Below are 21528 nucleotides of genomic sequence, written 5' to 3' on the forward strand. Positions count from 1 at the left end.
TAAGGAGTCAAATAGTGCTCTTCTTTTTGACAGGGGCCAGACGATATCTGTGCAAGGTAGGGGTCGTGGGAGGGGTTGAATTGGTGGATCATGAAGCTTAACATCGTAGTATGGAATGTGAGAGGGTTGAATGCCCTCAAAAAAAGGCTGCGTTTAGGGGTCTATTGAAAGAGTGGAAAGCAGATATAGTATGTTTGATTGAGACTAAGATGGAGACTATTTCCCGTGAGGTGGTCCACAGTCTTTGGGGTGGTCAACATGTGGGGTGGAAGTATAAAGGGTCTAATGGTTTGTCGGGAGGGATGTTAATGATGTGGGATAGGAGGGTGGTGGAGAGTAAGGAGGAGTGTATGGGGCAGTTCACCCTGGCGTGCTCTTTTCAAATGTGGAGGACAACTGGGTTTGGGAGTTTGGGGGGATGTATGGTTCGAATGAGGATGTGGAGAGGAGGGTCCTTGGGAAGAGCTGGCTGGTTTGATGAATGTGTGGGAGGTCCCTTGGTGGGGATTTTAATATTGTCCAGTTCCCTAGTGAGCGCTCTAGTGCTTCTTATTACTCTTCGGGCATGATGGATTTCTCAGACTTCATTTCAGAGAACAATTTGGTGGACATTCCGATGATGGGGGGACAATTTACTTGATCCAATAATCAAGAAAATGAGATCTGGTCTAGAATTGACCGGTTTTTGCTATCCTCGGATTGGGAAGATCATTTCCCAGCAGTGTCACAAAGAAGACTTCAACGCATGTTCTCCGATCATTCCCTATTTTTCTGGACTGTAGGGCTTTTTGCGGAGGTAATAAGTATTTTAAATTTGAAAACATGTGGCTCAAAGCCGAAGGTTTTGTCGACAAGGTTAGCTCTTGGTGGGGATCTTATTCGTTCGAGGGCTTACCTAGTTTTGTGTTAGCTAATAAACTGAAATCCCTCAAAATGGATTTGAAAAAATGGAATGAGGAGGTGTTTGGCGATATTGGGAGGAAAAAGGAGTTGATGGGAGGTATTCAGGAGCTGGATGAGTTGGCAGAGTCGAGAGGGTTAGATCAGGAGGAAAAGATTCGAAAGGTGAATATGTTGAAAGTTCTGGAGAATACCTTGTTGTGTGAAGAAATTCACTAGCGCCAGAAATCGAGAACTTTGTGGCTCAAGGAGGGGGACCGAAATACTCGTTTCTTCCACAAGATGGCGAATTCTCATCGCAAGTACAATCGTGTGGAAGTGCTTTGTATTAATGGCATCTTATCCAATGATCCAGTTGAGGTAAAAGATCATATTGTGCAGTATTATCAAAGCTTATACTCGGAGCAAAGTTCATGGCGGCCTAGAATGGATAACCAGCCTTTATTGTCTATTGATGAGGAGGATAGTAGGTGGTTAGAAAGAGATTTTGAGGAAAAGGAGGTTTGGGAGGTGATAAAAGGCATGGATGGTGATAAGGCACCGGGTCTAGACGGTTTCTCCATGGCTTTTTTTCAAGCTTGTTGGGGTGTAGTTAAACAAGACGTTATGGCGGTTTTTGATGAGTTCCATCATAGACGTCAGTTGGTGAAGAGCTTGAATGCAACTTTCATTTCCTGATACCGAAAAAGGCGGATGCGGTGGAGATGGACTTTCGGCCCATTAGCTTGGTGGGAGGGGTGTACAAAATTGTTTCTAAGGTTCTCGCCAATAGGATGAGAACTGTTTTGGGTAAGGTTATTTCCTACTCTCAAAATGCTTTCATCGGGGGTTGCCAAATCCTAGATTCGGTTCTCATTGCAAACGAATGTGTGGATAGTCGCATGAAGTCAGGGGTGCCAGGTGTTATTTGTAAGTTGGACCTGGAAAAGGCGTATGACCATGTAAATTGGGACTTTGTTTTGTATTTGCTGCATAGGTGTGGTTTTGGTGAGAGGTGGAAGGCTTGGATAGAGTGGTGTATTACGTCGGTAAGATTTTCCATTCTAGTGAATGGCTCTCCGAAAGGGTTCTTTAACAGTTCGAGGGGAATTCGGCGAGGGGATCCCCTCTCTCCGTTACTTTTTGTGCTTGTTATGGAGGCCTTGAGTAAGATGGTGAATGCGACGGTTGACCAAGGACTTTTGACAGGTTTCTCGGTGGGAGATAGGGTCTTCTCGGAATTGGTGGTTTCTCACTCTTTATTTGCTGATGATACTTTGATTTTTTGTGAAGCTTCTCTCGAGCAAATCCGGTATGTGCGTCTCATTCTCTTATGTTTTGAAGTTGTTTCGGGTTTGAGAGTTAATCTTGGAAAGTCTAAATTGTGGCTATTGGAGAGGTGGAGAACATTGGAGTACTAGCTAATATCCTTGGGTGTAGCGTTGCCGATTTGCCTATGAAGTATTTGGGTCTCCCTCTTGGGGTGCCGTATAAGGATACGGTTATGTGGAATGATGTGATTGAGAAAATGAAGCGTCAAATGGCAGGTTGGAAGAGGATGTACCTCTCTAAAGGAGGCCATTTAACTCTCATCAAGAGTACGTTGACTAATCTCCCGACTTACTTTTTGTCTCTGTTTCCGATTCCTATGAGTGTAGCTAAAAGGCTTGAGAAAGTCCAAAGAGATTTCTTGTGGGGAGGGATGGGAGATGAGCCTAAGTTGCATCTTGTAAATTGGAACCAAGTTTGTCGTCCCCTGCACTGCGATGGTCTTAGCATTCGAAAGTTGCATCAATTTAATCAAGCTCTCTTGGGGAAATGGCTTTGGAGATATGCGAATGAGAGTGAGGCTCTTTGGTGTAAGGTTATCAAAGCTAAGTATGAAGACCAGGAAGGTGGGTGTTGCATGAAAGAGGTTTCGGGTTCTCATGGTATGGGCTTATGGAAGCATATTCGACAAGGTTGGAGTTTCTTTGCCAAAGGTATTCGGTTTGAGGTGGGGGTGGGTTCGAAAGTTCGTTTCTGGCATGATATTTGGTGTGAGAAAAATTCTTTGAAGCAGGATTTCCCATCCTTGTTCAGTATCACTAGACATAAGGAAGCTTGGGTGAAGGATAATTTTACTTGGCAGAATGGGGTTGTGGAGTGGAATGTCATTTTTGTGCGGCCAGTTCAGGACTTGGAGATAGATTTGGTTGCTCCTTTTTTTGATCGGTTGTACTCTTGCAAGATCTCTATAGGTACAGTGGATCGTATTTGCTGGGCCTCGTCTAAGAAAGGCAAGTTCGAGGTTAAGTCGCTCTTCAAGGCCTTGTCTAATTTTGACCATGAGGCGTTTCCTTGGAAGAGTATTTGGCGCACAAAGGTGCCTTTGCAAGTGGCTTTTTTCGGGTGGACCGCGGCCCTAGGCAAAATTTTGACTCATGATAATCTGTGTAAGAGGAACCTTGTGAAACTGACTCATCTTTTCTTCTTTACTCTTTACTCTTGGACGGCCGCTTGACTAGCTCCTTTAATAATTAGTTTTTCTGACTTCCTTTTTCATTTCTCTCCCTCTTAAGCGCTCTTTATTTATACTTCCCGTGTATATGGGTTGCACCCCTCTGCGCTTTTGATATATATCATTATTACTTATAAAAAAAAAAGTACCCTGAAAGTGGTACGAGTCCCACCAATTGCACACTTTATCTACAAAACCCTTCACTTTGAGCCACATATTCTCAAATTCGAAAGGCCTTTTGCCTCCCGAGTAAGAATTGCAGTCCACAATAATAGGTGAATGATCGGAACAAACCCGAAGCATCATCTTTTGACGCAAGTCCGGATGGCGGACTTCCCAATCCGGGGAGACAAGAAAGCGGTCAAGTCTAGACCAAGAACTATTATTTGACCAGGTAGAGATCCCCCCCACTAAGGGAAGGTCCATGAGACCCTGCTCCGAGATGAACTCACCAAAATCCCTCATTGCCGACTGAGAATGAGCTCCCCTCGACCTTTCACTTGGATAGAGGGTGACATTGAAATCCCCACCGATACACCACGGCACGTCCCAGCAGCTCATGACCCCTGCCAGCTCCTCCCAAAGAAAACGCCTAGAGTTTACTCTGTTAGGTCCATACACCCCCGCAAACACCCATGCAAAGCCATCCTCAACATTCTTGAAAGAGCAAGCCGCCACATAACTCCCTAACACTACATCTACCTTCTCGACAGACCTCTTGTCCCACATGAGCAAAATACCCCCTGAAGCCCCAATGGAAGGAACATAGCACCACTCCATATACGGGCAGCCCCATAAACTCCTCACTAAGTTATACGAAATAAAATCCATCTTCGTCTCTTGGAAACAAACTACATCTACCTTCCAACTTCTAAGCAAATTTCTAACCCTCAACCTCTTATCCCTCTCATTCAACCCTCTCACATTCCACAAAAGAATCTTGAGCTTCATGATTTAACTCAACTGGCCCTCCCCTTGTTCCTGTCCCTTGACGAATACTCCAAAAAATTGACAGAAGATTGCAAATTATAAAGCTCCCTCTTACCGTTTTTAACTACAGGAGTACACTCTTCCCTTTCCAATTCATTGCCTTTGTTGTTAGCCATAAGTAACCCAATGGTCTCCTCAAGCTTTCCTTCTTCTCCATCACAAGATTGGCCAACTTCCTTGCATGCCTTAGTGATAAAGATCCTCTCCTGCTCCTCCAACAGCTCCTCATGTAGAGAGTTTGGAACAAAAGACTCCTGGGAAGTAGAACCCTCCACTGCGATAGAAACTCCACCCAAATTTTCCACCTGTGACGCGCATAACCCCGGCTCCTTACCCAGAATACCCAACGCAAAAACACCTAGAGACTGATCAACGGGGTTGCTCCCCAAAAGTTCTTCCCTCCCGGACTCCTCATAGCCATCGGCAGCAGACCCAGAGAAAACCGGTGACGCCCACTTACCAGGCTTCTTACCCAGAATCTCCGGAGCAGAGACGCTCGAGCCCCCCTTCGGAGAACACTGATCAGCAAGACTGAGAAGTACCACCTGCGACTTAACCAGAAAATCCGATGCTTGATCGCATAACTCCATCGTCGATGCAGCCTTGCTCGTGGAGCCCACCGTCGAAACGTATCCCAGAGCACCAACCCTTGCCGAAATCTTCCTCGTCGACCCCTGATTAGACGAAGCTTCCTTTGTCGGCACCTTTGCCGAAGACGTGGAGACGATCGGCAAGACAAAAACATCATGGGCCTCCCTGGCACAGGACAACGACCTAGAAGCGGGGCTTACAGAATTACCGGCGATGCCCACCGAAGTAGTAGGACCTCCCGTCGAACAATCTGGCGCACCAACCGTCTTCGGACCTGTGTCCAATTCCTCCCCTTTCTCCAAGGGCCGAGCAATCTTTCTCCTAAAATACATCTTGACCAGTCGAGAGCCCTTTCCATGAAGCTGCTTGGGCCGTCCCATATTAACCTTCTTGGGCTGGGCCGCACCTTGCTTGTGTTTGTCTCCTCATGCCAGCCCACAGTCGCAAACCCCACCTGTCCTAGGAGAAACGCTCAGGCCCTCCAAATATCTGATAGCACAATCAAGTCTATCTAGACCCACGTCCACCTCACCTCTCAGCCTTCTCAACAACTCCTTTGCATTAATGAGATCAATTTTTACACAAAACCAGGATTGCACGTCGTGGCAACCTACCCCCTCCCATCCCTTCACGTGGTCAGCACCAAGTTCTGATGCTGTCAGCCTCGCCGTGGTGATCAACCTACTAGTCGGAGACGGAAACTTGCTCGCCGGAGCCCTGCTGAGATCACCTAGTGGCTCCCCTACCTTTGGGTTACACGTTCCCTCCACACCAAAGGGCTGGTTCTTCTTTGGGCCCTCCACACAGCCACCGACCGTCCTCACCGGAATTGTGGTCTTGTGCGAACCCACCACCTGTTCAATAGAAGCTTAGACTTGCTTATCCTTCTCTGCAAAGGCCTCTTTCAGCCACCTTGGCACCCTGGCTATTGGCTCAGAATACGCATTGAAACAGTCATCTACCGATTGCAGCGACAACCCCAAAACTTCCGCATAACTCCTCCTTCTCGCCCCTTCGTAATTCTTTTTTTCTTCCTTGACCTCCCTAAACTCACACAAAGAAGACTTAGCCAGACACACCTCCGAGATGAGACGTTCCCATCCTTGACCATATCGACCTTCTGGGATAATAATCAAGCCACTCCTTTGCCTTCCATCATATTCTTCTACCGTCAGGAACCGCCCATGTCTGTTGGAACATTTCTGCGCAATTATCCGTGGATACCCTGCTCTAGATTGGTCCCAAAAAGCCTCAGAAGTTTCCACTGCCACCAAGTCCTCTATAATCCGCGCCAACCACACCAACTCATCCTTCTACAAAAATGATATCATAGCCCATATTAGACTTGAATGGGTTCCTCTTGGACCCATTCGACAATTGCAATATAATAGTGCCAAGCCTTTCAAAGTGTTGCAGTGGGCTGGACTAATCTAGGGAAGCTAATTGCTCATACAATTTGCTCTGTTCTTCTGAATGATCCTTTGGAAGAACCGCCCCCTGTCCCATACCCATACCCATATTCTATACACATACCTTTCTCATCAGCACATAAAGAAACTGTTGATGGTGTTTTAGATGAGCTGGTTGTTTTTGCTAGGGATGGAGGAGTCCAATGCTATACATGTCCTTTTGCACCAGCACATAAAGAAACTGTTGGTGGTGTTTTAGATGAGCTGGTTGTTTTTGCTAGGGATGGAGGAGTCCAATGCTTCCTAATCCAGTGGAAGGGCTGACCAGATTCAGATTGTCTATGGATATTTGCGGACACATTGTAGCAGCTTGATCTTGACTAATTGGAGTACTACCAGAGTTGCATGGAGTTACACTTGACGAGGTCGAGTTTTTCCCACCCCGAGAGAGTTGATAGGGACATCACGGGCCGCTGATCACACGTGCGTATGGACATTGATGAGGGCCACACATATTATCATGGGCACCGGGTTGGGCACCAGGTTGGACACCGGGTTGGGTTATGGGTTGATTTCCGGGTTGAATCCTAGGTTAGATACCAGGTTGGTTTTCGCTCTGTTTTTTGGTTCGAATCTAGATCTGGATCCCGTTTTAGAACCCGGATCAGGTATGGGCTCAAATCACATCTTTGGTCAAGTTTTGGACCCCGACTCGCCTCTTGCGTCGAATATGGAGCCTCCGTCCCCCAAGGGGACTGACCAGGTGCCGTCTTCTTCTCTTGTCTCGGTTCTCCCTTCTGCTACGCCTTTTCCAGTCGCGTCCAGTGATATCGAAGGGAGGCTCCGGTCTCCGATGCCAAAGCAGTTTCTGAAATATTACTGGAGAGCTAGGGAAGCAAGAGGCAAAACGGTGAGAGAATCCTTAATTTTGGAGGCGATGGAGGCTCTCAGTGACCCTCCGGTGCAGTTCCAATCCTTTGTTGGGTTTATTAATCAGGTTTCGAGCAATTCAAAGATTGAATCGGTGTCTTCTCTTGGGGTTGTTCCTGCTTCGAAGCCTAGCCTTCTACGGCGAGGTTTTCTTAATCCAAAATCGAAGCCTAGCTCGCCTAAGGTGCCGCATGATCTGCCGAAACCCCAAGGAGACGGTCAGTTTGGGGGGATCGTTGTGTGGGAAAAGGGTGGTGGGGATGGTGGAGAATGTGTTTTTCCTGTCCCTCTGGATATATGCCATCCATCTGAGGAGATGGATGAGTGGGATTATTCTCCCGACCCCCTTGATTGGGAATATGACGAAGAGGAGGATCCGGCCTTGGCACTGTTGGACACCATTGAAGAGGATTTTCATAAGGAAGTAAAAGTCGCTCGGGCGAAGTATAAAGGCACTAGGGAGCTGCTCAACTTGAAGAGCTCAGTTAACTATGGCGATCATTTTACTTCCAATCGGCGAGGGAAAGGCAAGGTGCAAGGGCGACAACACTGAGCCTCTTTATGGGTCTTGGGTTTCGGGTGGGAGGGCTTGTATCTTGGGGCTTGTGTGTTCTACCGATTTGTGTGGGTTTTGAGGGCTTTTGGGATTCTCTGGGTGTTTGTTCTTGAAGGTTTTTGAGTGGGTCTATTGGGTGTTTGCTTTGAGGGATTTTGGGTGGGTCTGTTGGGGTTCTTTTGTAGGTGAGTTTCAGGTTCTTCTCTTTCTTTTTCTTTTTGTAATTAGGTGTTCCCGCTTGTATACTTCCAATGTACGTAGGGGCGTCTTACGCTTTTAATAAAATTTGATTATTACTTATCAAAAAAATATATATACTATTGTGGGCGTTTATTATTGTTTTAGTATTAATTTTCAGACGGGTTATTTTGAACTTCACTTATTTACATTTGGGCCTTATGTTATTTTAGTGGGCCGTTAGCCCGAGTACTACTAGGGTTAGGGTTAGGATTTAGCCCTCGCCTATTTAAACACATTTTTCAATTGTATTGGCAGTTTTTGATGAATAATATTATTGACATGGATTTGTCGTCTTCTTCCCCATAATTCTCTCTCCCGAGCTTTCTTCTTCTCCTCTCTTGGCTTTTATCTTCTCTGCTTGCTTCTTCCTCTCTACTTAATCTCTCTCTTTCTAGGTTTTCTCTATTTTGTGAATTGTCCCGCATCAGTATGAATGGAAAAACACAAGTTTCTCTTTCTATCCTCTAAAATCTTTTCAAATTTCAAGTTAAAGATAACACTCCGGTAAATACTTGGATGATGACAGAAGCAGAAGATAAGTAAGGCACCTCAATAGTTTTTAACAAGTAATAAAGGAATGTTTAGACGATGCCAAAGGGGGGCACAACCCAAGTATACAAAAAGTATGCGAAAAAATGCATCCAACAAAGAGAGCAGAAAAAGTGAATTAAAGCTCAAATCCTGAAATTAAGGAAATCAATTAAATCAAACAAAGAGCCAGAAGCTCCAAAAGAGCGATGAATCGAAACCCATTTAGTGTGTAGACACAACTAAATGCCCCCTTCCTAAAAGAGATAGAGCAGAAAGTCTACAGGAGTGTCGCCACAAAAGACTTGAGGATTTTCCATAAACAGTGATCAAAATTGTTTTTCCAAACCAGAAAGTCACTTCCTTACCCCTCTCCAAATGTTAATGTGATTGTGAAAGTGCTTGTAGCTAGCAGCTTTGTGGATTCTGGAAGTAGAGGGAAAATCCACAGAATATTTACGTAAGGGACATCAAAGGGTGTTATTCAATGTGAACGGGGGAGTTCATTAAACTAGGTTCTTCTTAGCAAGGATTTTCAGCAATGTGGCAAGCTCAAATGTGTGACAGATATGTTACTGCCTAACATATGATATGCTATTAACCACTTCATGGCTATCTCTTTCACAAAAGCAGTCAACTTAGTGGAATCCTTTCTGCCATTCAGCCCAATAAGCAAAGAATGGGCCTCATGGATAAATGTATCAAGGTCAAGGGAAGTAGTAGTCATTTTTCATTTATCACCTGTTGGCCAATAATGCTCCTGGACCCTAGCGTCAGGGGCTTCATTATACCTAAATTTTGTGTATGATATTTCTGGATTTGGTATTTTGGGATGTTAGGAAGTTACGTTGGACTTTGTTAGCTGCCCTTTGACACTCAATTATTGCTAGCCTTATTCGTGCGTGTGTGTGTGTGTGTGTGTGTGCGTGTGAAGGGAAGAGAGGGATGGGGAAGAACAATAATCCACTATTGTAGGGAAGAAAAGTACAGTCCTATAGTTCATATGTAGTAAAAAATAAGTGTGTGTGTGTGTGCGCGCGCGCGTGAGAAGGGAAGAGAGGGATGGGGAAGAACAATAATCCACTATTGTAGGGCAGAAAAGTACAGTCCTATATTTCATATGTAGTCAAAATAAAATTATAGAAATTAAGAACCTTAAGATTCTCCCCAACACAACAATATTCACCGGAGTTGTTAAAATGTGCTTACCATACCATCACAAGAACTAGATGCATGTAGCTAGTACATCAGGGTCATTATATATGCCAGTACATACAGAAATAAGCAATTTGACTAAAGGACAGATAATTTCAGCGCTTCAACATACCTTAAAATATGCTTGTTCACAAGCCTCTTTTGTCTCAAACTCTGGCTTGGGAAAAGAAAATCGATAAAAACCAGATTATATATCAGAAACTTGATAGTATTTAGAAAGTAGGAATACACTATTATCCAAGGAAATGAAGGTACGGACATCACTTAGCCACCACACATAAAAGAACCACAAAATAAGTACCATAAAGAGAGAAAAATGTTGATATCCATTGAAAGTTATGCATCCATTATTTAGTGGAAAATCTTTTTGAGATCAGTAAGATGAATAATCGTGAATGCTGTTGTCAGCTTTCCTTTCCTCCTTTGTTCATTTTGCAGTTGGTTGGAAGTGGAAACAGGGGTTCATCGCAGAGTTCATAAATGTGAAAGTGAAAACTTAAGGATAGCTGTCAAGTGTCAACCTAAAGAAGTAGGGAACAGTTATACAGAACCAAAAAACAAATTCTTCAATTTGGAAAGAGTCATAACAATTACATGATAATTTTAATCATCATTTATCCTAAAAGCTTAAACTGATAGGAAATAATGAATTTAAAATTTTAATTAATATTCTAATACTCTCCCTCAAGCATGGGCTCAAACTCCTCTTCAACAAGTGAGGTTGAATATTTATTTTAAATGGGAGGTGAATTACAAAAACAGTTCAAACTCTTATAGCACGTTAAACAAATAGGAAATGATGAATTTAATCATTTAATTAATATCCTAGCACTCTCCTTCATGCTCAGACTCAAAAGTCCTCTTTACTATGTGAGGTTTAACACATGAAATATTTAATTTAAATGGGAGGTGATTACAAAAATAGAATTCTAACTCAAGACTACTACTCTGATAATATGTTAAATCACTACTTATCCCAAAAGTTTAAGCTGATAGGAAATGTTGAATTTAGTTATTTGATTAATATTTTAACATATAACAATAACACTAACATAAAAATAAAAATTAGAAAATTCGTATTAAAGTGTGATGACGGTAGTCCATTCAATTTGCATATGGAATTTAAAGAAAATGTTAAGAGGGAACACTAGAGGGAAACCAGAAGGGGAAGAAAAAGGTGCTGAAAACTCATTTTTAAACAACAAAAAGAAAAAAACTTTTCAATCAATAAAACACAAAATACTTTTCAATAAATAAAACACAAAGCATATTTTAGAAAACTTTCCCAGAAATATTTTGAGAAAGCACAACCACAAGGCCTACAATGGCTGAGAATCATATCTCATAAAACGAAGATCACTAGCTTGAATCTCTTCTTTCCCCTTTTTTTTTTATAAGTAATAATGATATAAAGCAAAAGCGCAGAGGGGCGCAACTCACATACACGGGAAGTATAAAAAGAGAGCGCCTAAGAGGGAGAGAAATAAAAGAGGAAGTCAGAAAAACTAATCACTAAAGGAGCAAGCCAAGTGGCCGTCCAAGAGTAAAGAGTAAAGAAGAAAAGATGAGTAAGTTCCTCTATAGTCCTAGTGAAATTCTCAAAACATCTCCTCTTTCCCCTTGCGGCCAATTACTTATCAAAAAAATATTTTGAGAAAGCATGTGCTTATTTTGTCATGTGTAGAGGTTCACTCTTAATTATAAATAAATAAATAAAATTTAAAATTCAAAAAAATCGAAGGGTGGCCACACAATAAAGGGGGTGGTCACTAGGCCACCGCCGAGTTTTTCACAATTTTTTTGTGAACCCCGCAGACCACTTTTTAAGTGGGGATCCCACCGAAAACATTTCTCAACTTTCTATCACATCAAAAACTCTTTTCAAATCAAAACACAGAAAAAACCCTTACAAAACAGAGACTGGAGATGCTTTTTCATGTGCTGTAATGTAAATAAGAGATTAAACATATCCTAGTAGAAAATGGGCAAAAAAAAAAAATTACATTTCCACTCACCTATGAATGCATAGCATAAACTATCTCCAGTCTTAAAGTCACGAATTATTTCAGCCCTGTCACCAGCATTTGTTTATAATGAGAAATGCATCTTACAACCCCCAGAAGCATTAATTAATACCAAAAAACAAGTTCCATCATCACTTACGATGATACAGTTCCAAAACGTGAAAAGATGGTATGCAAGTCTTCATCCTGCAGTAAAAACAAGTAACTATTAGATATGACCTTAAATGAAAAATTCATTAACAAAGAACTCAATAAGGGTATCATTTAATTATTGGATTCTAGAGTAGCATCTTCATAATCATAGGAATGGTAGAGATTCCCTATCACAATGAGAAATAAAGCACTCACTTCAGTAACTGGATTCAGTTTACAAACAAATAGCACATTATCGGGAGGCTTCATCTCAGCATCAGGAATATCTCCGATCTGTATGCACATAATGCAAATAAAAGAAAAACATATAAACAAATAAAACAGAAACAAGGACTTATTTAATCAAATTGAAAATTTTTGTTACCAAATACTTGTGATCAATATATGTATCAAATGCTTACACTCTCAAGTACAACTGCCCTTGAATGTGCTTCTTTTGAGTGGAGAACCTCCTCAAGCTCTGCAGGACCGAGTTGCTCATCCATAGGCTCCCAATCATCTTCAAGCCTCACATCATCATCAACCTAGTTACAACACAGACATATCAGTCATGACTATGAAGAAAAGATGCTAGCCAGGTAACCACCACATGCTCAAATACCCATCAAAAAATTGACTGAACCAAGTTCACCCAGTTTTGTCTTCTATTCACCTTATATAATGCATAGCACCAAGTAACAGAAATATATTTTGCATTATTTAGGAAATTTTAAAACTAACAACCGAATATCTGCAGTCTAGAATACTCAGAATCCGAGTATGAATTCCTAGATAAGGAACATGCCATCAAAATGCAAGAATTCCAACTTGGTTTTCAAAGCACTTGATATGATGCATTTAAGTTCCTCCCAAATATTAAGAAAATGAGTAAGCTTTCCTTGACATTATTAGAAGTAAGGGATTTTGATAGACAGGGAAAGCAATCGTATCATCATTTTGATAAATCTGATATCAGTAACCATCTGACCTAAGGAACTTATGCCTCTAAGTTCCATGTAAATTACTTATCGCTCATTTTAATTTGGCTTCGTGCCTCCTCAAATATAAATAATTAATATCTGCAGACTGTCATTACCTCATCCTTTGGTTTTCCTTCTGGGGAAGCCTCAGGAACCAACTCAGCTAACTGGGAAGGATCATCAAAAGGATCATCCAGAATGTATGTATGTTTGATTCTGTTCAATAAATGAAAATGCAAAAAATTATGGTATGATGAGAGAGGTAAGAAAATTTAACTGTATAAACATAATGCATTGTCATCAAAAAAATATAAGCGGGGGAAGAAGAATCAACCGGATATTCTTATATGGCCTGCCCTTCTCATCCACATAAGCTTCATTTATCCTAGTCAATGTATCAAGCCCTTCAGCTACCTCCCCAAAAACCTGCAACAATGAATACTTTTTTGAGTAGATAGTATTTTGACCCAACAATACTATTCAGGTAGATACTACACCATAAAATCTTCTCAGATACGAATATAATTTTTTTTTTATTATTATTATTTTTTTATCTAGAATGAAGTAGAGATCACTAGTTTGAATCTCTCATTCCCCTTGGGATCAAATAACTTATCGAAAAAAAAAAAAAACTTCTGTCTAGAATGAAAATGCACTCTCTGCAACCTCACACTGGCTTAATCAGTATTTCCTAGAAAAGTTTTGGTCCCCACTCCCAAGTAACCAAATCTTTATTCTTCAAAGGTTCCTTGTCAAATTCACAAAGGAACATAAAAAGTCAAGTGGAAGGGAAAAAAAGCAAATGCAGTTATCCCACCTAAATTTTTCCAATCATCAATTGTCACCTCTAATTTGCAACACCGGCATAGTAAATACAAGAACTTCCCTTCAGTCTTTCCATACAAAAGGCCTTCAGGAAGGTCAAGCATCCCAAACATGTTAAAGCAAGAACCTAATATTTGTGCTGGATGACTGCCAAGGAAATCTGATGCATGACAAGCCTAAATTAATCTTCATTGCCCAATTTGACACTGCAACTTAGAACCACAAAGAGCACCCAAACTCCACTTATATCGCATCCAGATTATGACAACTTTACTGCAGGAAGCGCCAGATATATAGAAAGGTTTTTGTCTCCAAATGCTGGTACAGAATGACATAGTCATAACCAAAAAAGGTTTGCCAAATCAAAGCTCAAAACACAGTCTTACATGTTGGACTCAATATTCAAAAGCTCTTCAAAATGTATTTATTAGGTGCAACAGACACTGCACTGCAGTGATCAGGCTATATCGATATCAAATTAATTTTGGGTAACAAATCTTTCACATAAAATGAGAGCACCCTTAAAATTCTCATCAAAGACCAGTTTTTTTTTTTTGATAAGTAAAAATCATTGTATAAAAAGCGCAAGGGGCGCAACCCAAGTACACAGGAAGTATACAAAAGAGCCCACTACACGAGCTTTAAACTGAAAAGGACGCACATAAATCTATAAACTCCGTAAGCGTTGAAGCTTGCGAAGAAGACCCCATGACCCTCCAAGAGTAGAGTGTTTGGAGCACCCTTTTCTTCAATTCTATAATTCTCATTTCACGATCCTCAAAGCTCCGCGCATTCCTTTCTCTCCATAATGACCACATTACACACAAAGGAGCCATCCTCCAAATGTGCATGACTGTCCGCTTTCCCCTTTGCCCTCTCCAACTTCCCAAGCATTCCTTCAAACTCCCCGGCATCACCCACGTTATACCAAATAGTTGGAGAATCATGTTCCATACCTCAACAGTAGTTTCACAATGCACTAAAAGGTAATCAATAGATTCGCCACTCTTCTTGCACATACAACACCATTCCGTCATAATGATGTTCTTCTTTCGTAGGTTGGATAATCTTCAATTCGATATGTTGGAAGAGGAAGAGTCTTCTAGTCTGGAAGTCCCTTTTGAGGAAAGGGAGGTATGGGAGGTGGTCAAAAAAATGGATAGGGATAAGGCCCCAGGCCCGGATGGTTTTTCTATGGCTTTCTTTCAGGATTGCTGGGAGGTGATCAAAAAGGACATCATGGCTGTTTTTGTGGAGTTCTATGATCGAGGCAAGTTCGAAAAAAGTCTCAATGCTACGTTCATTGCTCTTATTCCGAAGTCGCATGGGGCATCCGATCTGAAGGACTTCCGTCCTATTAGCCTTGTGGGAGGGATTTATAAGATTATTGCGAAGGTTTTAGCCAATAGAATGAGGGGAGTCATGAACCGGGTCATCTCCAATCCGCAGAATGCTTTCGTCAAAGGTAGACATATTTTGGATTCGGTGCTTATTGCCAATGAATGCCTGGACAGCCGTCTCAGATCTGGGGATCCCGTCTCTTGTGTAAGTTGGACATGGAGAAGGCTTACGATCACATGAATTGGAAGTTTTACTCTACTTATTAAAAAGGTGCGGTTTTGGTGACAAATGGTGCTCTTGGATTGAACATTGTATCTCGTCGGTGCGGTTCTCGGTGTTGATCAATGGTTCACCTTCCGGTTTCTTTGGGAGTTCGAGTGGGGTTAGACAAGGTGACCCCCTCTCGCCTTTTTTGTTCATCTTGGTCATGGAGGCTTTCAGCAGGATGATTAATGTCTCTATCAGTAGAGGTTTCATCAATGGTTTCTATGTGGGTGCCGGTGAACATGAGCGGGTTTCTGTCTTCCATCTTCTCTTTGCTAATGATACGCTGGTGTTTTGTGGGGCAGCATCTAAACATGTTAGATTTATGAAAGCTCTCATTATTGGCTTCGAGGCGGTCTCAGGGTTAAAAGTTAATCGGGCCAAGTCTGTTTTGGTCCCAGTTGGAGATTCGGTAGAGATGGATGAGTTGGTTGGTGTTTTGGGTTGTGGCACTAGTTCTTTGCCCTTGAAGTACATGGGTCTTCCGCTAGGGGCATCCTTCAAGCAGTTGGCTATTTGGGATGACATGTTGGAGAAAATTGCTAGAAGGTTGGCCCCTTGGAAGCGTTCTTATTTGTCCAAGGGGGCGAGGCTCACCCTCATCAAGAGCACCCTATCCAATCTCTCCACCTATCTTTTGTCACTCTTTCCCATTCTTATTTCCATGGCGAATCGTATTGAGAAAATTCAACGGGATTTTTTATGGGGGGTTCAAGGATGAGACTAAGTTCCATTTGGTTAGTTGGCACAAGGTATGTTCTCCGATTACTGAGGGAGGTCTAGGGATTCGGAGCTTGCGTCTTTTTAATCAAGCTCTCTTGGGGAAATGGTTATGGAGATTTGCTAATGAGGAAGAAGCTTGGTGGAAAAGTATTTTGGTGGCAAAGTATGGGGTGGATTGGGGTGGTTGGCGTTCTAAAGTTCCTCGTGGAACGCATGGGGTGGGGTTATGGAAACACATTTGTGGGGTTTGGAGGTCGTTTCGGTGTCACTTCAGATTAGTTCCTGGTTTGGGGGGGAAGGTCAAATTTTGGGAGGATTGTTGGTGTGGCGAGACGTCTCTCAAGGATGCCTTTCCGAGTCTTTTTAATATTGCTCACAATAAGGATGCTTCCATTGCGGATATCCGGGAGTGTGTAAATGGGATGGTTCACTGGAATGTTACTTTCACCCGTAGTATTCATGATTGGGAGGAGATGGCCTTAGCCTCTTTCTTCTCGCTCTTGTACTCGTCTTCGATTCGGGGGGAAGGGGAGGACCGGATGTGTGGATCCCTTCAAGAAAAGAGAAGTTTGAGGTACGCTCTTTCTATAGGATGCTTGCCTTTAAGGTGCCTAACCACTTCCCGTGGAAAAGCATTTGGCGCACCAAGGCTCCTTTGAGAGTGGCGTTTTTCGCATGGTCGGCTGCCCTTGGGAAACCTCTCACGTTGGATAATGTTCGGAAGAGAGGTATCGTTGTGATTAATCGATGTTGTATGTGTGAGGCGGATGGGGAGTCTGTGGATCATCTCTTTCTTCATTGTGGGGTCGCACGCAAGTTGTGGGATGTTATCTTCTCTCGCTTTAACATGTGTTGGGTTATGCCTAGAAGCATAAAGGAGATGTTTGCCAGTTGGTGGGCGGGCGGTAGAACGAGTAGTGCTGTGGTATGGAAGATAGCTCCCCTTTGTCTTCTTTGGTGTCTTTGGAAGGAAAGGAATGCGAGATGCTTCGAGGATGTGTCGAAGAATCTTGAGGACCTTATTCACTTCTTTTTGTACACTTTATTCACATGGACTACAGACTGGCTTGCTCCTTTAGTGATCAATTTTCCTGATTTTCTCTTTATGTTCTCTTCTTCTTTCTCCCCTACTTAGTCGCTCTCTTGTATACTACCTGTGTACTTGGGTTGCGCCCCTTTGCGCTCTTTAATGCATTATTACTTATCAAAAAAAAAAAATGGCACACTGTGGTTTGGAAGATGGCTCCCCTTTGTCTCCTTTGGTGCCTCTGGAAGGAAAGGAATGCGAGATGCTTCGAAGATGCGTCGAGGAATCTAGAGGACCTTATTCTTTTCTTTTTGTACACCTTATTCACTTGGACTTCAGGCTGGCTTGCTCCTTTAGTGATCAACTTTTCTGATTTTCTCCTTATGTTCTCTTCTTCTTTCTCCCCTACTTAGTCGCTCTCTTGTATACTTCCTGTGTACTTGGGTTGCGCCCCTCTGCGCTCTTTTAATGCATTATTACTTATCAAAAAAAAAAAAAAAAAATCCATTAAGTTTTTGACGGAATTTGACAGTAGGGAGTATTTTGTTATTTATGAATACCTCAGGGATCTCTCAAAACATTTTGATACTAAAAAGAGCTTATTGTAAATCAGGTATACCACATGGACTAATTTTGCATTTTTCACAAAACAAAATTTGGGGGGTGAAAAATTATTTTTGCAAGGAGAATACTCATAAAAAAAATATATTTTGGAGCTTTTTAAAAATTTTGGGGGTGCTGAAGACCCCACCCCCCCCCAACCCCAACCCATTAAGGTGGTTCTGCCCCTACTCAAGCACTAGTTTATAATGAGAAACTAAACCAAAAAAGAGTGACATAACAGGACTTCACACGATTAGAGAAGCTGCGTCATATTCAGATAGTGAGACAAACAACAACAATTTTCTTCAAAATTTTACCCACATTACTTGTTATCCAAATGCTCAAAAAAGCCATACTAACTAATAAAGAAGCATCTCATGTTCAAAAGCGTACTCTAAATTAACTAAACAAGAAGGCATCTTATAAAATCACCACCTCCTTCAATCCTCGAAACATGATATCTCTCGCTTTTTTTCTTTTTCTTTTGCTAAAACTTCCTCTTAAAAGCTTTTTTTTTTTATGGAAAAACAAAAAAAGAAAAAGCTACTACCTTGAATTTTACTTGATTTTCAATAATCCCCCTCTGTTTCTAATTTTTTAAATAAAAAAATAAAAATAATATTATGTTTTAGTTATTTTTCAATCAGAAACATTTTTTTTTTATTCAATCGCATTAAAAAGTGTAGAGGGGCGCAACCCTAGTACACAATACGTATACAAGGGAAACCCTTAACCAGGAGAAAAATATAAACAAAAGCTAAAAAAAAAAATTCCACAAAACTAGAAAATCAAGCCTATGATGTGCGGATATCAAGTATATAAAGTGTTGAACATAATCCTTCGTAGTTCGATCACCGAAGTCTCTACATCTTCAAAACTCTGAGCATTCCACTCTCTCAAAGGGCACCACATTAAACACAACAAGGCCAACCTCCATACTTCCATAATATTGTCATGCCTTACCTGACCTACCCAACTCACTAACAAATCTCTCACCCTTCTAGGAACAACCCAATCAACACCAAACAGATTAAGGATAGAGCTCATAAATCTATTGCTACTTCACAATGAATTAAAAGGTGATCAATGGACTCCCTATTCTTCTTGGACATGAAACACCACTCCACCACCACAACATTCATCGCTCTCAACTTACCTAGCATCAATCTTTTCCCTTAAGCTGCCGACCAAACAAAACTCTACCCTCGAAGAAAGCATGTGAAATCTCAATTATACCCCTCAATGATTATACCAAAAAAGAAGGAACAATTCTTGCAATGGTTTTTCTCAGCATGAAAACTGTATCTGCATCTTCAATTGAACCAATGGGATTGAAATTGCATACAATACGACAAAAGTAGATGACTAGCCAATGAAACAATCATAAAAGTAAACATTCCTTTTTTCTTTTCAGAAAGCAGCAATTATTGCTAATGGAAATGTAACCAACGGTTCAGTGGGATTGGTAGAGACTCACAGTGTGCTTCCCATCTAGATAGTCCAGATCATCACGCAATGTCAAATAGAACTGACCCAAAAAAAAAAAAGCAATTATAAGCACACAAATAGGTTAGAATTAAAACTTAGTAATGTATAATTCTCCACAAGCTGCAAAGATTACTCTGATTGTTTCTTCATCGTCGTGAAGATATATATTGGAAAAGAGTGTTCAATACTGTTTAGCAACTAAAATATTCTCATACCTGAGAAGCATTAAGATTCTCTCCAGCACTGGCCATGGCAACAATGCCTGTCCTAGAATGCTTTAAGTCAAGATGAATCTCATCACTGAAAAAGCGAGCTTGATCACCATATAGAAATCTGAAAGGAGAATTAGTGAGGAACAATTAAGTTCTGTTATGTAGGAACTAAAGTTTACTTATCAAAGAAGATACCAAGAAATAGACTACCCAAGTTGTCTAACAACAAAGCACAGTCACATGAAATTACAAGCAAAGAAGCAAGAAGTGTAGAAGGCCACGGCCACGGCCATCAGAATAGAGAATCTCCAGCACAATTTTGGTATATAGCATGGGAAAATGTTATATACATCACTTCTAGACTTAGAGAGAAGTTCATACTTGTAGATTGAATCGCCACCTGACCCTGTTCCAGTCGGGTCACCTGTCTGTGCGGTAAAATCCTTCTGAACTGTGTGAAATAGGCACCCATTATAGTATTTGATCCTGCAACGACGGAAACAAATAAAAATTACGAGATATCGTATAACCATAGTTTCTTAGATATATCGTTCATCCTACTCAGAAAATAAATTTCATATAGCCATAGTTTCTAAGATAGAAAAAGATTATTCATCAAAATAATTACGGAAGCTCAAATTAATGATATAGAATCTACAAAACTCGTCAAAACGAGCAAATTCCAAGATAAATGGCTCACTTGCAAAGCTTCAAGAAGTTCTTGGAGGTCAAGGGGCACTTATCAGTGTGCAAATCCACCACTATGTCCCCTAAGCTCGTCGCGATCAGCACCGACATCCTCTATGCTACAACACTCTCAGCTATAAAACGCTGTGATAGGATTCTCAAATTTCTGGTATCAGAGCATTCGTTCTTGGGAGATTACGTTGATTGCTGAATCTTTTTTGTTCCTCCACTGTTGCGGTTTCTCCTTCCTGTTGCTGTTCTTGCGCCGCCGTGTGGTGGTTGGGGAGTATGGGGCTTTTGGTTGGCTGGCTTACCAGCTAAAGAGGGACCGGAGGGATCCGGCTTAGGTGCGGTAGTGAAAAGCTACCGCACCATGCGGTAGCCCAAAACGACCCCAAATTGGGTCGTTTTGGGCAATAAAAAAAATAATTTTTTGGGGTTGTTTTGGGCATTACGTGTTCCTTCCAAGAACCCCTTCCTTCTGATCCCCTCTTCCCTATGGGCTATGTGTGTGTGTTCATTCAGTCCCTTTGCCTCAACCATTGACAACCGCGATCAACTCTGTTTTCATTTCCCTCTCTTTTCTCTGAACTCACAAGCAACAAAAAGGGTCTTCATCATCAATGGCAGGGATCGGCAAAGGGGCTGTTTTTGAGGATATGCTGCCGATGATGGCTGACAAACTGGGTGGCGATGGGCTTATAAGGGAGCTCTGTAATGAGTATCAGTTGCTGATGGACAAGTAGAAGGGGGTGATCACTTTGGAGAGCTTGAGGAGGAATTCTGCGCTTCTGGGTCTCCAGGACTTGAAGGAGTATTAATTGTCATTTTTTTATGGTGCGTTTGGGAGTGCGTTTTTAAAAAAATAATTTGCGATTTTAAATTAAATCGTAATTTTATGATGTTTGGGATTGCGATTTTAAAAATACAAATTTTAAAATCGCAAAAAAATTTGCGATTTTCATAAGCTGATTAGATGGTGCTTATTTGAAAAAATGTGAATTTAAAACAAAATCACGATTTCTATTAAAAAGATATTTGGCGCAATAGTTACCTTTTTTATAGTGAAAATAAATAAAATACCAAGAATACCCACCTAAAATATATTAAAACCCTTATTTTCTCTCTTTTTTTTTTTCTTCATCCTCTTTGTCTCATTCATCATTATTGGTAATTTGGTCATGAAACCGTAATTATATGCTAATGTTATCCAAACACTCAATTAATAAAAAAAATACTTTTTAGCATGTTTTACCAAACGCCTATGCGATTTTAAAAACGCAATTTTTAAAATCGCACTTATTGAAATCGCACTTAATGGTTTTAGTTTTTTAATATTTTTATTTTTCTTTTAATTTTACTTTAAAAAAAATATTTTTTATTG

The 21528-nt window shown here is 41.2% G+C and overlaps 1 protein-coding gene across 1 annotated transcript in view; it reads right to left on the reverse strand.

Annotated features, from left to right (window-relative positions):
- Nucleotides 1-20949, reverse strand: part of LOC132177663 (peptidyl-prolyl cis-trans isomerase CYP59-like) — a 36599-nt gene extending 15650 nt beyond the window's left edge. The window contains exons 1-11 of the mRNA XM_059590084.1: nt 20158-20949; nt 19839-19943; nt 19461-19578; nt 19235-19285; nt 13309-13400; nt 13091-13190; nt 12417-12539; nt 12211-12288; nt 12002-12048; nt 11854-11909; nt 9951-9991 (exon numbers count right to left, since the gene is read on the reverse strand). Coding sequence (XP_059446067.1) covers nt 9951-9991; nt 11854-11909; nt 12002-12048; nt 12211-12288; nt 12417-12539; nt 13091-13190; nt 13309-13400; nt 19235-19285; nt 19461-19578; nt 19839-19943; nt 20158-20255 — 909 coding nt within the window. The 5' untranslated portion in view covers nt 20256-20949. The remainder of the gene's footprint in view (nt 1-9950; nt 9992-11853; nt 11910-12001; nt 12049-12210; nt 12289-12416; nt 12540-13090; nt 13191-13308; nt 13401-19234; nt 19286-19460; nt 19579-19838; nt 19944-20157) is intronic.
- Between the last annotated feature and the right edge of the window lie 579 nt (nt 20950-21528).

Source organism: Corylus avellana, chromosome ca4 (assembly GCF_901000735.1).
Source record: "Corylus avellana chromosome ca4, CavTom2PMs-1.0".
Lineage (NCBI taxonomy): Eukaryota > Viridiplantae > Streptophyta > Magnoliopsida > Fagales > Betulaceae > Corylus > Corylus avellana.